The following is a 13,693-nucleotide window of genomic DNA, read 5'->3' as shown; positions in this document are numbered from 1 at the left end:
CAATCTGTGGGTCGCGGGTTCGAATTCCCATCCCATCAAACATGCTCGCTCTTTCAGCCGCGGGAGCGTTATGATGTCGCGGTCAATCCCACTTTTCGTTGGTAAATGAATAGCCCAAGAATTGGCGGTGGGTGGTGATGACTAGCTGCCTTCCCTCTAGTATTTCACAACTAAATTAGGGACGGCTAGCTCAAATAGCCCTCGTGTAGCTTTGCGCGAAATTCATAACAAGCCATCCTTTTGTTTTTCTGTTAAATGTACTTATCATGAATAGTTAACAATTTATTAGACACTGTGAAATCTGTTTTAGCAGTCAGTGTTTTTACTTCTGCTACATTGACTTGGTTATTAATATATATATATATATATATGCAATTATTTTATATTCTTTCTTTTAATAAAAGGTGGCGTTTCTAGAGGGGAGGGGTCAGGGAAGGAAATAATATCTTGGAAGTTAAGCAGTGATACAGTCAATGAATATTCGTTACGATTAGTATTTGTCAACCTTTTAGTTTTAAAGATGCCAGTGAGTATTTAAAGAGTTTTTACCTTATTTATATAAACACATTTCTTGTTTTATTGGGGTTTGTTTTGTTTCAGTTATATATTTTTTTAATTTCATTGAATTACCACAATGTCAAAGGAATAGTGCTTAATTACGGCTTCGCTTACTTGGGTTCATCACCTATATTTTTTAGTTTCTCTATAGCTTGCGTTATTTAGAAGAAGTTTGTGGATTATAAAGGCATTAATTTACGTTTTTTATTTCTTAAACAAAGATTATTTTAATGTAAAATAGTAAAACAAATTAATTTCGTTAGAAAATTTAATATGGGAAAGTTATGCGAGATGTTTTAAATGAAGTCAGTAAATTATCTCTGTAGTATTAGAGATTGCTAGTTAGGCTTTACTTGGAATACTTATAGTTATAAAGTTTTGGTCTCATCTAAGAAAGGACGTTGATGTATTGCCAGTATTGAACTGGAAGGCTACTAAGACGATTCAAGGGATGGAAGGGATAGTTTAAGAATGACTCAATGAGATCTCTCAATTTTGTTTTCTCTTGAGAAAAGAATGGCATGAGGTGATTTTTTCGAAGTTTACAGGGTTATCCAGTTGCTCAATAGGATTGAGGTCTTGATTTCTTTGCACTATATTTTGAAGTTAATAGAATGAGAGGGCACAAGTTTAAGATTTGAAAAAAGACAGGTTGGTCTCCAATTACGAGAATTTTATATTTCTAACAGGGTGATTGACTTATGAAATGAGTTGCCATCAACAGTAGTGGAGGCCAGCATGTCTAACAGAGTTTAAAAAGAGAGAGAATTGATGATTTCATGAAAATTAAGATTTTACCTTTTCCAAGGGTGGTAATACATGGACAACCTTTAGGGACCAAATCATCACTTGTTGTCAATAGGTTAGATTATGTTATTTACAGACATATTGATCACTAGTCAAAAGATGTAATTATTCTCTCTATATACAAATAGTTAGATATCTCTTGAAATATTGTGTATGGTTTTTGGTTCCTTATCTAAGGAAGAATATTGACTTATTGGAAAGGGTTCAGAGGAGGTTTATTAAGATGATTCCATGGATGAAAGGGTTCTCTCATGGGTTTAGATTAAGATTTCTCAACTTATTTTCTTTCAAGAAAAGAAGGGTAAGAGATGTTTTTATTGAATTTTACAAGATTATCTGAGAGACTGATAGGATAAAAGCTCATAATTTCTTTGTGATGAATTCTATAATGAGATAGCACAAGTTTAAAATGTAGAAGAAGCAGGCTTGGTTCCAGTTAGACAGTTTTATTTTCTGGTGGTTAGCTTCAGAAATGACATGCCTTCAGTAGTTGTATAGGCTAATGCTTTTCAGGAGTTTAAGAGTATAATCGATGATTTTGTGAAAAATAAATGGTGGGTTTAATTTTTACATAGGAGTGGGTGAGAAGGGATAGTCTTGAAGGACCAAATGATTCTTGTTCTTCATGTGTGATGTTAAGATTTATATAAAGTACAAAAAGTATCTGTACATTATATTTTATTACTGTAAAAATAACCCTTTTGTGAAAAAACAAAAATTGAGACATTTCTTCACATTTAGTTATTATTAATATCTTAAAGTTAAATAACTGTAAAGTATTTTGCTTGTATTGGATGTGGCATATTTACCCAAAAGGGGCCAAAGGCCATCTAACGTGGTCACCTGTTTTAACCACTCACACCACTATACAGTAGTGTGTTGTCTGTCAGTAAATCAGTAGACAATAAAATGATGTCACATTAGGGGTGTTTAACATTGCAATTTATACTGTCATGCCATGTATCACGAGAAGTATTATTCACTCTGTAGGCTACAACACAGCATGACATATGAACTTCAAAAGTAAGAAATAATAATATTTGTTATTCTTAATTTTGGTTTTATTTACTGTTGAAACAGAACACTTTCTGTATTCTACCTTGTATTCAGTATTCTATAGTATTACTACCTTGCGGAAGTAAAGTACATCTAATTTAATTGTACCTTTATTGTCAGGACCATGAATTAATGAGTTTATCAAAACGTTACAGGAACCAATGAATAATATATTAAGGGTTTTATAACTCTAATATTATTGTAGTCTAAGCTTAGGCATTCTGTGCTTTAATATCAAAGTTTCATTTTTTGAACATGTTTTACCTTAAATTTTCTTTTATCCAAAGTGTTAAACTTTACAATGGTTACTTTGTACCATCTGAACATTCATAACAAACAATGTATTATGCTATCTGTGGGTAGGACTAATCATTCTGTGTTAATAGATTTGTTGTACAATTTCATACAACTGTCATATCTAATATATTTATCTCTAATTTGGTTTTTTTTAATCAAGCTATACCATTTAAAAGTTTTTTTATGTAAATTTGACAGTAAAAATTCAAGTTCTTGGACAGAAAGGTAAAATAATAATAATAGTAATTTTTTGTATTGTTCTACCTTTCTGTTATCCTTTGGGGCTTGTGTGTGTGTTTTTTTTGTTTTTTTTTATCCACATCAATTGTTATTATACACAGTTTGATGTTGTATAGCATTTAAATTCTCATTCTGTTAACTTTGATTGATACTATTTATACTTTAGGATTCTTTTCATTAAAATATATTTACCTATTATTTTAATGAAATAGCTTTAACATCTGCATTTCACTGTTAGTGGTGGCTTGTAAAGAGAAAGTGCAACCAATCAGTCCCAGCATATTATCATCCTTTGGATTCTTATACATTAATATCCTCTTATTTACACAGAATTCATGTTCCATCAGCCGTTTGGTTTAATCTGCTCACTTTAGTAGTTTTCAGTTTTCTTTCATTGATCTTATAGTTATGGCAATACTTACCTCTATTACTCCATTTCTGTTTGTATCTATTCTACCTTTGGATGAGCATTGTCTGAGGAAAGGTTCTTTAAAAGTGACCAGTCTTACCAACATTTTTATTAATCTTTCTAGTATTAGATTTGTAACTCATTAAACTGTTCATTTTATTTATTTGACTAACACAGACTTTGTGGATCAGCCCAGGACAGTTCAAGAGGAAAGGTTATTGTAGGGTAGTGCATCATTATTTTGACATGCCTCATTGATACCATCACGGAGTGGTTTCAGGGATCTTCATGTAACATGTCTGTTGCCAACTGTCTCATGCTTTGTAAGACAGTTTACTATTTATGATTGGTCTTTGGATATCAGTTTGTCAAACCAGTAGAAACAGTTTTATTTTTCCAATGGGATGTTAAATCTGTAGAATAAATTGTCATCTAGAGTGGCAGAGACTAATTTTCAGGAGTTTAAGAAAATGATTTATGAATATTTGTGGGATCAAGGCAAGATGCAGTGACTTAATTTTGATGTGTAAATACCAAATCTCACTGTTGTTTAGTATATACTCTATATCTATAAAATTAACAAAAATCTCTATGTTCTGGTTGAATTAATATATATATATTTCATTGCTACTTTTTTTCAGTGGGGTTTGTTCATTGAAACTATACTGTTTCATGGGATGGGGTGGCTGTCCTACTTTTTTATAAAAAGCTATTCTATTTCCAGATTCTTGTGCCCCAGTTACCTGATTGGTCAGCTACGAGTAGAAGATGATTTATAAATGCAGTTTTAGCATTCTCAAATAGATTCATCTCTGACTTGAAAGGGTTAAGACTTGCATGTGAAATTTTGTCTTCATTCCTGCATCTTTTACTAACCTGCTGATTTTTTGTACAGCTTCTTTTTATTTCTTTAAATTTTATTTATTGAAACAGTTTTTTTTATTTACAGCCAGGCATGATGTAGTGATCACCATGCTCAGACTGTGAATTTGAGAGTTTGTGATTCGTAGCTCATTGCCAGTACAACATGCTTAACACTTTGGGCTTTTTTTTTTTTATAAAAGTGAAAGTCTAATCCCACCAGTCGATGGGATTGTAACACCAATCCTCATAAGTCTTAGAATGATAATGGAGATGGTAACCTTAACTATAATATAAAGAGAATTATCCATTTTAAATTTATCTTACTTATTACTTAACAAAAATATTTTATTTTGTCGTGACTTTAAAAAAAGTTAATAATTAAATGAATTATATATGTTGAGAGCAAACATTTATTTCGTTATTTCAGGCTTATCATTCTCAGTTCACCAATCCTCCTCAACTTGTTGGAAATATGGCATTATTGCCCCTCAAAACACAGTGTCGTGGACCAGCTCCCAAAGAAAGTAAGTGACTTAACATATTCCAGCTTAGATAAAATGTGAAGATTTTGGTCTATAGGTTTTTAACTGCCCTAAATATTTGGTGTTCTAGTATCCTCACTTTACCTAAAGATCTATTTAAGCATTTCCCCCCAAACTCACTTAATCTTGAAAATCATTTTTAGAAGAATCTGAAAAAGAAACAAGCGATATTCTTTCAAAACAAAAAACTTAAAAACAACCTAACAAAAAAACATGAAAATTTTGCACTGAAATAATTAAAAAAAAGCTTAAATATGTCTTAATAACCAAAGCAGATAAAGGCAATAAAACTGTAACCATAGATACAGCAAAATAGAACACATATATTTGTTATAATAAAAGAAAATTTTGTAATAATCCCCAAAAAAAGCTGAAATAAACTGAATAATTTTAATTCGGAAATACACAAAATAGTGAAAACCCTAAAGAAGTTATAATAGCACTCAAAATCATGGATCCTAGAACATCAAAAACGTACGACAGTTTAAAAATACACACAAAACAGTAAGCATCAGACCAATCACTTATACATCATTCAACTGTAACCGAGGCAAACATTTCTTGGCTGTTGTCAGACTTCATCAAGTAATTGGAAACAGCAGAGAGAGAGAGATAGATTCCTATGAAGTCATTAAAATACAACAACAACAAAAAAAAACAAGCACAGAACACCAGCCATGTAGCTTAAATGTAATTTTAATGTTTCCAAAGATAATGACCTCTGATGCCATTAACAAAGTGATAGAAAAACTAAATCAAAATCATACAACAGATCTTAATTCAACAGCGTTAAAAATCTTTTTTGATTTTGCAGTAATCAACTGTTTTGAACTCTTTTTAGACAAGTTTGCACCCCAAAAATTTAACTTAGCATGGGAAGCCGTTTATTACCTACACTAGCAAACTTATTCATTACTATTATAGAAACAAAAACAATACAAACAGCCTCCTACCTTCACCATGCACTTGGTAGAGATAAGTTGATGATGTATTATGTAGTTTCTGTAACCAAAATGAACAAAACTACTACTTTGAACACATAGCGCCATCTATCGAATATAAAATTCACAACTGAAGAGGTGAAAGGAACAACTATAAACTTCCAGAATTTAAGTATAACATGTCTTTACAGACACAACAAAATGTATATCACCTGGCAACCAGGACACAACATGAAACAACAGGGGCATTAAAGACTTGTACAGTATTGGTTTCTGCGTTTGTTTACCGAAATAAATAGAAGACAAAAAAAATTGCATTTCAACTTGATTAAAAAGTTTAAATATTTTTTTCTATAAAAGTGATTGGTACATCACTAAAAGAGATATGACAAAAAAATAACACTCTCCAAGAACGTACAAAATTATAAAGAGAAATAAATATAAAATAGCCAAGTAATAGGAATAATCCAATGGAGGAAAACAGCTTATGAGAATTTGGAATAAATTCACAAAAACAACACAACATAGGTATTTAAATAAAATTCACACACCAAGACTAAAAGTAAAGCATTTACTAAATAAACCTTACAATAACGAAGACTATGAATATGGATCTATGTATTAAATAACTGTAAAAATCGTAAATATTTATATACATTACTGAAACTAATAGAGATCGAAAAACATTGTTTGATGAACATTTAAAAGAACCTTGCATTTAAATGAACGCAGGAAAACAGTTGTTAATGTCTTGGTAGTAGCCACACTGTTATGTTTATTTCATTATGATGCAAAGTGAGTTCCTTCTTTGAAACTAGATTCTGATACATGTATACATTTATATGAAAAAAAATGTATGAATATACATAGCCATGGTATGGCCAAGATTTGTGAATCAACACTAAACAATATATGTGTATTTAGTGTATGATGAATGAATTTGGTTCAGACGTGATTGCTTGGTTATTTTATGGTTTTTATCTTTTATCACTACTTGTTACACACTTGATACGATATTCATTCATGAGAAGATGTTGAGATACTTAGTAGCGGGCACAGATATTAGTTCCTAATGTGTTAGAAATGTGTGTTCGATACATTTTGAAATGAAGAGCTAATTTCTAACTTGGAACAGTTTTTACATGTACAGTGTATTAGAGCTTTTATTCATCATTTATTCATGTTGTAAACCAAATTTTGACATTTTTTTGTACTTAAGCACAAAAAAACTTGTATAAGGAAGTTGAGAGTAACTTTTTTTATTTTATTTTTTCACCAATAGGTGGTGATATGGACATCATTGATGAGGTTTTATACTTCTTTAAGGCCAATGTTTTTTTCGAACTTATGAAATTAAGGTAAGTTAGTGTGTAGTTTGTTTTATGAAAAGTTTCTTTATTTTTACACTTTTCCTTATCATTGAAACTACATTCAGCTTGCAAAGATCTCGGATATAATTTCCATTAGATTTCACATTTGTGCTTGAAAATAAAATATCTGGTTTATTATTTAATTCAATTAAAATATAAGAAAATGGAGGTTCAGTAGAAATTTGAAGTTATTAAAGGTTTTTATTTTTCTATAAAAGAAACTTTAAGTGTAAGATTATTCTTGTAAGCAACTGGCTTTATTTGAAGAATTCTGGAAATTTATTTTTATGGAGTAATGAAAAAGTAGTCATTAGTACAAACTGTCTGGTAACTAACTTTTTTTTCTCATCTATTTCTACACTTTTATTTGCATACGTTATTATATTTACAAATGTTCTTATGTGAATCCTATTCTGAATTAAAGTGTATGCAATTTTAGTTTTTGATAATTTTAATGGTTTTGAGTTTTAGTTGTATTAAAGAAATAAAAACCGTGTTTCCAATCACTATTCTTCCATGTGAATGGACATAAAAAATATTACAATTAAGTTTATTTTTCTGTAATGTATTTTGTTTCCCCTATATTGTATGTAATAAGTTTTAAGGCTTTGACTTATATATTTAGTGTTACATCATGGTAAAAGATTCTATTGTAACCTTTTCAGAATGAAGCAGACAGAGTGTTGATCTATTTAACCCTATATGTAACAGATTGCCTGAAGAAGCTGCAGAAGGTGGGTTTGCTGACCTTTGCGTTAAAATCACTTTTTGTTTTTCTGTACAGTGTATTGACCTAGTTAACCCTGTATGTAATGGACTGCCTAAAGAAGTTCCAGAAGATAGGCTTGCTGACCCTTGGATTAAAATAAGTTTTTTGATTTCATGTTCATTTACTGACTATATGTATATTAAATTTGTTAATTAGCTGCATTACGTTTAAGTTGTTTGTTGATCTCCTAACAACTTGAATAGTTATTCTGCCATAATTATAAAATTTGGAAGTGTTTTATTGTTTTTTTTTAATAGGTACATCTTCTGCAAGGTAAGAACCCAAAGTTCTGATTTTCCTTAATATTGTTAGAATTTTATAGAAGGTAGAATTTCTTATAGTTCATTGTTATAAATCATCGACTTTAAGAGTTTGGTTAAAGATTAAATAGTAATGTCATCAATAACTTTCAGTTTTGGTAATATATTGAATAAGATTGTTATCTTAATAGTGTTCTAATAAGAATCAAGGTCTACAAGAAATGTACAGTCTTGCCATCTCCAAGTTCGACATTCCCGGAGAACCAGGGTTTCCATTAAATGCCGTGTATGCTAAACCATCTTCACCACAAGAAGCAGGTAACAGCTAATTAGGAGTTTGTGTTTTCTTTACAGGCTTAAAAGCACATTTTTTACATTAACACGTGAAGCCAGTGTGACATTTTACATAATGTTTATTTCAACCTTAAGTTAAATGAACTTCCACCTTGGTTCACTTTGATGTGTAGAGTATAATGAGATCAAAATGTAATATGTAATGTTTCTATGAATGAAAGAAAAAAATCTGTGTTCGTAACATGAATTTTTGTTAAGTTGTCTTGATATTAAGTATATCTAGTGCTTGAAGTGGGACGGGATACTATCGCACTTCTTTTCAGGAGGGTCTGAAACCGTCACTGTTTTTTCTCTCTACCTGTCTCCTGGAGAGACTTATGATCAATCAGACCTTGATGCTCTTGTTGAACAGTTGCCATCTCCATTTTTACTCCTGGGAGACTTTAATGGACACAATTCCTTCTGGAGTAGTGCTGATGTTGATAGGAGGGGTCGTTTTGTAGAGTGTATGCTCTCGGATCACGACCTCTTTCTCTTCATTACTGGCTCTTATACATAATTTCATGCACCTAGTCACTATTTTACTGCCATTGATATGTCAATCTGCTCCCCTTCACCTTTTTCCCGCTTTTTCTGGAGGGTTGACAGTGACCCGCAGAGTAGTGATAATTTTCCTATCGTTTTGAGGGAGATTGGCCGTGGTCGATGCCACCCAACACCTGAGTGTCACGATGGAAGTTGGACCAAGCGAACTGGCCCTCTTTCACTACTCTCTCAAAACTTGATCCTGTTATCAATCGAGGACTGCATGGTAGCCGTGACTGACTGTATAGTCCAGACAGCTGCTCACTCTATTCCTAAGACCTTGACATGTTTTCCATGATATCTTCATCCATGGTGGAGTTTTGCCTGCCAGGAGGTACGGAAGGCTAAAAAAAAACGGGCCTGGGATACCTTTCGCAAGTATCCCACTCTTTCAAACCATATTGCTTTCCAGTGTGCCCGTGCCCATGCTCGACAGGTCAGATGTCAAAGCTAAAAGGAATCTTGGATTAAGTTTACAACTAGCATCTCTTCTACCACCAGTTCCAATGTGATATGGGACAATATTCAGAAGGTCAATGGGTGTTATGCCTCCCATCACCTTTCAATCTTGCTCTCCAATGGCCAGGAAGTTGCTGATGTACAGGGCATCGCCAATACTCTCGGTGAATGCTTTTTTCGTGCATCCCCCACTTTCTTGGCCATCAAGTCTCGGGCAGAGCAAATGCCTCTTTCCTTTTGGGCTGATCTTCTCTATGACTATAATTGCCCCTTTACACTGGTGAAACTCAAACTTGCTCTTTGTCGGTGTGACAATACATCGGTTAGACGTGATGAAGTTCAGTATAAGATGCTGCACCATCTCTCTCCTGCTTCTCTTGCCATTTTTCTGGTTGTTTTTAACAGGATTTGGCAGGAGAATGTTTTCCTGATGCTTGGTGCCAGGCTATTGTCCTCCCTTTCTCTAAACCTAGGAAGGATCCTTAGATTCCTTCTAATTATCATCCAATTGCTTTGACTAGCTGTCTCTATAAGAACTTGGAGAGGATGGTTAATGCTCATCTTGTTTAGTTCCTCGAATCAAACAACCTCCTCTCGCCAACCCACCATGGACCATCTGATTCGACTTGATACATTGATCAGGGATGCCTTTTTCAAGAGCGAACATCTTGTTTCCATGTTCTTTGACCTTGAGAACGCTTACGACAGTACGTGGAGGTATGGCATTTTGCGGGACCTCCATTCATATGGGTTGCGTGTTTGTTTACCCATTTTTACCCAGAACTTTTTACTGGACAGGAGATTCCAAGTCCGTGTAGGTTTGACTCTTTCCCATTCATTTCCACAGGAACTTAGAGTCCCTTAGGATTGTGTCTTATGTGTCATACTTTTTAGTATCAAGATTAATGTTTTATCTCTATGCAACTTTCTCCTACTATTGCAAACAGGCTTTATTTCAACGACTTCCACATCTCATGTCGGTAGTTGAACATGAGGTTTATTGAGCGGCAGCTTCAGACTGCCCTCAATCGCTTGTTGAAGTGGACCACAGCAAATGGTTTTATATTTACTTTTTCCAAAGCCGTTTGCATGCATTTTTGCGATTAATGGGCTCTACACCTTAATTCAGAGCTCTGTCTTGGAGATGTTGTTCTTCCCATGGTTCCTGAGACAAAGTTCTTGGGGTTTATCTTTGACCATAAGCTTACTTTCATTACACACATCAAGAAGCTATGTTTCAAGTGTATGAGGGCACTGAACATCTTCCGTGTCCTCTCTTCCACCTCTTAGGGAGCGGATCGATGCTCTGTGGTCAATATCTATCAAACCCTGATTTGATCCAAACTGTACTATAGGTCTATGGTTCTGCCAGGCCCTCTGAAGATGTTGGACCCTGTACACCATCTGGGGCTTCGGCTCTGCATGGAAGTTTTCTGCACTTCTCCAGTCCAGAGTTTGCATACTGGGTCCCACGTCTGCACCTCCGTCATTTGCAACTTTCTCTACAGTATGTTACCAAGCTTCGATCCTTACTACAGCATCCCTGGAATTGTGTCTTTCTTCCTCGGTGGGCCGTACTCTTTCAGAACAAACTGTCTGCAATTCCTCCATTTGGCCTTCGTATCCAGCCACAACTGGCTGAATTGGGTCTGGCATTGGATGACTTTGCTGTCATCAATTATCAGCCCATTCCACCATGGCTTATTACTATCCCCAACTATGACCTTTCCTTGAGTCATCTGAGGAAGGCGGATACTCCCGATTGGAAGTATCATCTTCTCTTTGCTGAACATCTTTCGAACCATCCTTCTATTCACATTTACACAGATGGTCCGAAATCGGGTGACTCTGTAGGCTCGGCCATGATTTGCTGTAACTTGGTAGTTGCTTGCAGGATCCTTCTACAATTTCCGTGTTCACTGCTGAGTTGTATGCCATTTTTCTTGGCCTGAATCATGCAGAAGCTATGCAGTACAGCAATTGTAGTATTTACATTGATTCTCTTAGCTCTATACTGACCCTGGAATTGCTTAATGTTAGTTCTCGTCAATACTCAACAACGACTGGCTCATTTTTCTCTGTCTTTTATTTCCATCCAGTTTTTCTGGATACCTGGCCACGTTGGTATTCATGGGAACAAGCTCGCTGACACCGCAGCTATGTCCATCTGCTCTGGCACTGTCATAGCCATGCCTGTCCCATACATGGACTATGGTCCTGTATTCAAGGTGTGACTTGGTACCAGTTGGCAGTCGACTTGGGGTGAGCAATGTCATAACAAGCTTTTCCAGGTCAAACCTTCTGGTGCTTTTTGGCTGTCTTGCTTCCATAAGGTCACAGTTTTTTAACTCATTGTTTTCTTTTATCTGGTATTGACCCACCAATGTATAGCCTTTGTGACACTCAAGTCAAAATAGCCCATATTTTACTATCGTGCCGTCATTATGACCGTGAGCAGTGGCACCATTTTAGACATATCTTTTCTACGGGTTTAACCCCGATGTTGGACAGTGTCATTGGAGATGGTGACACTGTCCAACTTGATTGTAGTTTTAATTTTTTAAGAACAGTTGACCTTTTTAATTGTATTTAAATCTTTTGTCTGAATTTTGGATGTATTTTAGTTTTAATTCAATATATTTTTACATTTTACAACAATTTTACTTTCACTGTTTTTTTTTACTGGTTGTTTGGTGCAAATAGCCTAGTTGCTTTGTGCCAAAAAAACACCAGACAATCAAACCAACCCTTTGAACCATGTCTAACTAATTATCCCACCACACAAGTTGTAAATCACTCGGTGAACATGCAACTCACATTATTATATAAAAGTACATAATGCAAAAGATGCTCATGAGGATGCCTCGTAAAGAATTTTTATTATTATTTTTTCATTATCTTACTTAATCCAAACTAATAAGTTTCTAATTTTTATATTTTAGTTACTTGTATGATGATAAATAAATAATACACACTTAAAACAAGAAATATTGTACTCAGCTTCAAAAATTTTATAAACCATCCAATGTTTTTCTTTTACTTTACTTCAAACACTGAGTACATTCATTTATAGTTCTAAAATTCCTATGTAGGAAAGAAGTTTGTGTGTGTGTGTTTGGTTAATCTCCAGCTTTTGAAGGCAAAATCTCATGAGAGAAACAGTAGCAGATCAATCTGAAAACTTCAACAATGGACCAGTGATGTTAACGTATTTTTTGTAGACACACTGTTTTCGCAATACAACAAAATGTAAATAATTTTGTTACTGAAAAAGAGTACAGAAAAGTTCGGTATTGTTATGGAAACACCATGCAATACCCAGTTGCTACCAATGAAATAAGTTTTTCAATATTAAGATGTGAAAGAACTTAAATGTTACACAAGTGAATATTTTGTTTTATTGATACAATACTAGATATTTTGATTAAGAAGTAATACTGTGTATATAAAACGTAACTAAATCATGTTGTAAATTTCAAATTTGTAGATACAATGCGTCAATATATACTACAACTACGTCAGGAATGTGGACTTCGATTATGTGATAAGGTATTTTCGTCAGAAAATGGAAAACCCACAAAGGTAAATTTTGGGGTATTTTTTTTTTGTTACTCGGTTATCCTTTTTATAAGTTAAGGACATTTGAATTTAATGCAGAAATAAATATTTTTTTGTGTTTTTACAATAAAAAAAAATATTTCAGATAATGAACTTATGGTTCATTTTGATATTGACTAATTTATTCTGAAATAAAGAAAATACTACTTTAGTAGTTTTAGTCAATGATTATTTGTGTAAAGTCCACATTAGGTGATTTTTAGTTGGACTGATGTTTATGTTGTGTAAAAACTTACAATATTTCTCTTTTATAAAGTTGTGGACTTTCCTTATTTTCTTTCTAATTATTTTCTTTTTTTCCTTAAGCTGCTACTTCTGCAGTTGTGGACTATTTCCCATCTTTCTTTCTGTTTTTTTCTTCCTGAAACTGCAGCTTATCTAAAATTGTCAACTCTCCCATCTTTCTTTCTATTTGTTTTTACCCTCCTAAATCTCCTGCTTCTCTCAAGGTAAATTTTTTATCATTTGTTTGTTTTCTTCTAAAGCTGCTGCTGTTTCTGTCAAATTGTGCACTGTTTCCTATCTTTCTATCTTTTTTTAACCCTGAAGCTGCCGTTTCTGTCAGATTGTGGACTGTTTCCTATCTTTCTATCTTTTTTTAACCCTGAAGCTGCCGTTTCTGTC

The 13,693-nt window shown here is 33.7% G+C and overlaps 1 protein-coding gene across 1 annotated transcript in view; it reads left to right on the top strand.

The window, feature by feature from the left end:
* The first annotated feature begins 414 nt into the window (after positions 1-414).
* LOC106475550 (actin-related protein 2/3 complex subunit 3-like) overlaps positions 415-13,693 on the top strand; it is a 15,537-nt gene continuing 2,258 nt past the window's right edge. The window contains 7 exon segments of the mRNA XM_013936228.2: positions 415-526; positions 4,659-4,755; positions 6,997-7,044; positions 7,047-7,072; positions 7,750-7,818; positions 8,305-8,431; positions 12,939-13,033. Of these exon segments, the coding sequence (XP_013791682.2) occupies positions 521-526; positions 4,659-4,755; positions 6,997-7,044; positions 7,047-7,072; positions 7,750-7,818; positions 8,305-8,431; positions 12,939-13,033 (468 nt within the window). The 5' untranslated portion in view covers positions 415-520.

Source organism: Limulus polyphemus, unplaced genomic scaffold (assembly GCF_000517525.1).
Source record: "Limulus polyphemus unplaced genomic scaffold, Limulus_polyphemus-2.1.2 Scaffold8788, whole genome shotgun sequence".
Classification (NCBI taxonomy): Eukaryota; Metazoa; Arthropoda; class Merostomata; order Xiphosura; family Limulidae; genus Limulus; species Limulus polyphemus.
Note: the sequence above shows the minus strand (reverse complement) of the source record. Positions and strands in the feature narration are given on the sequence as shown.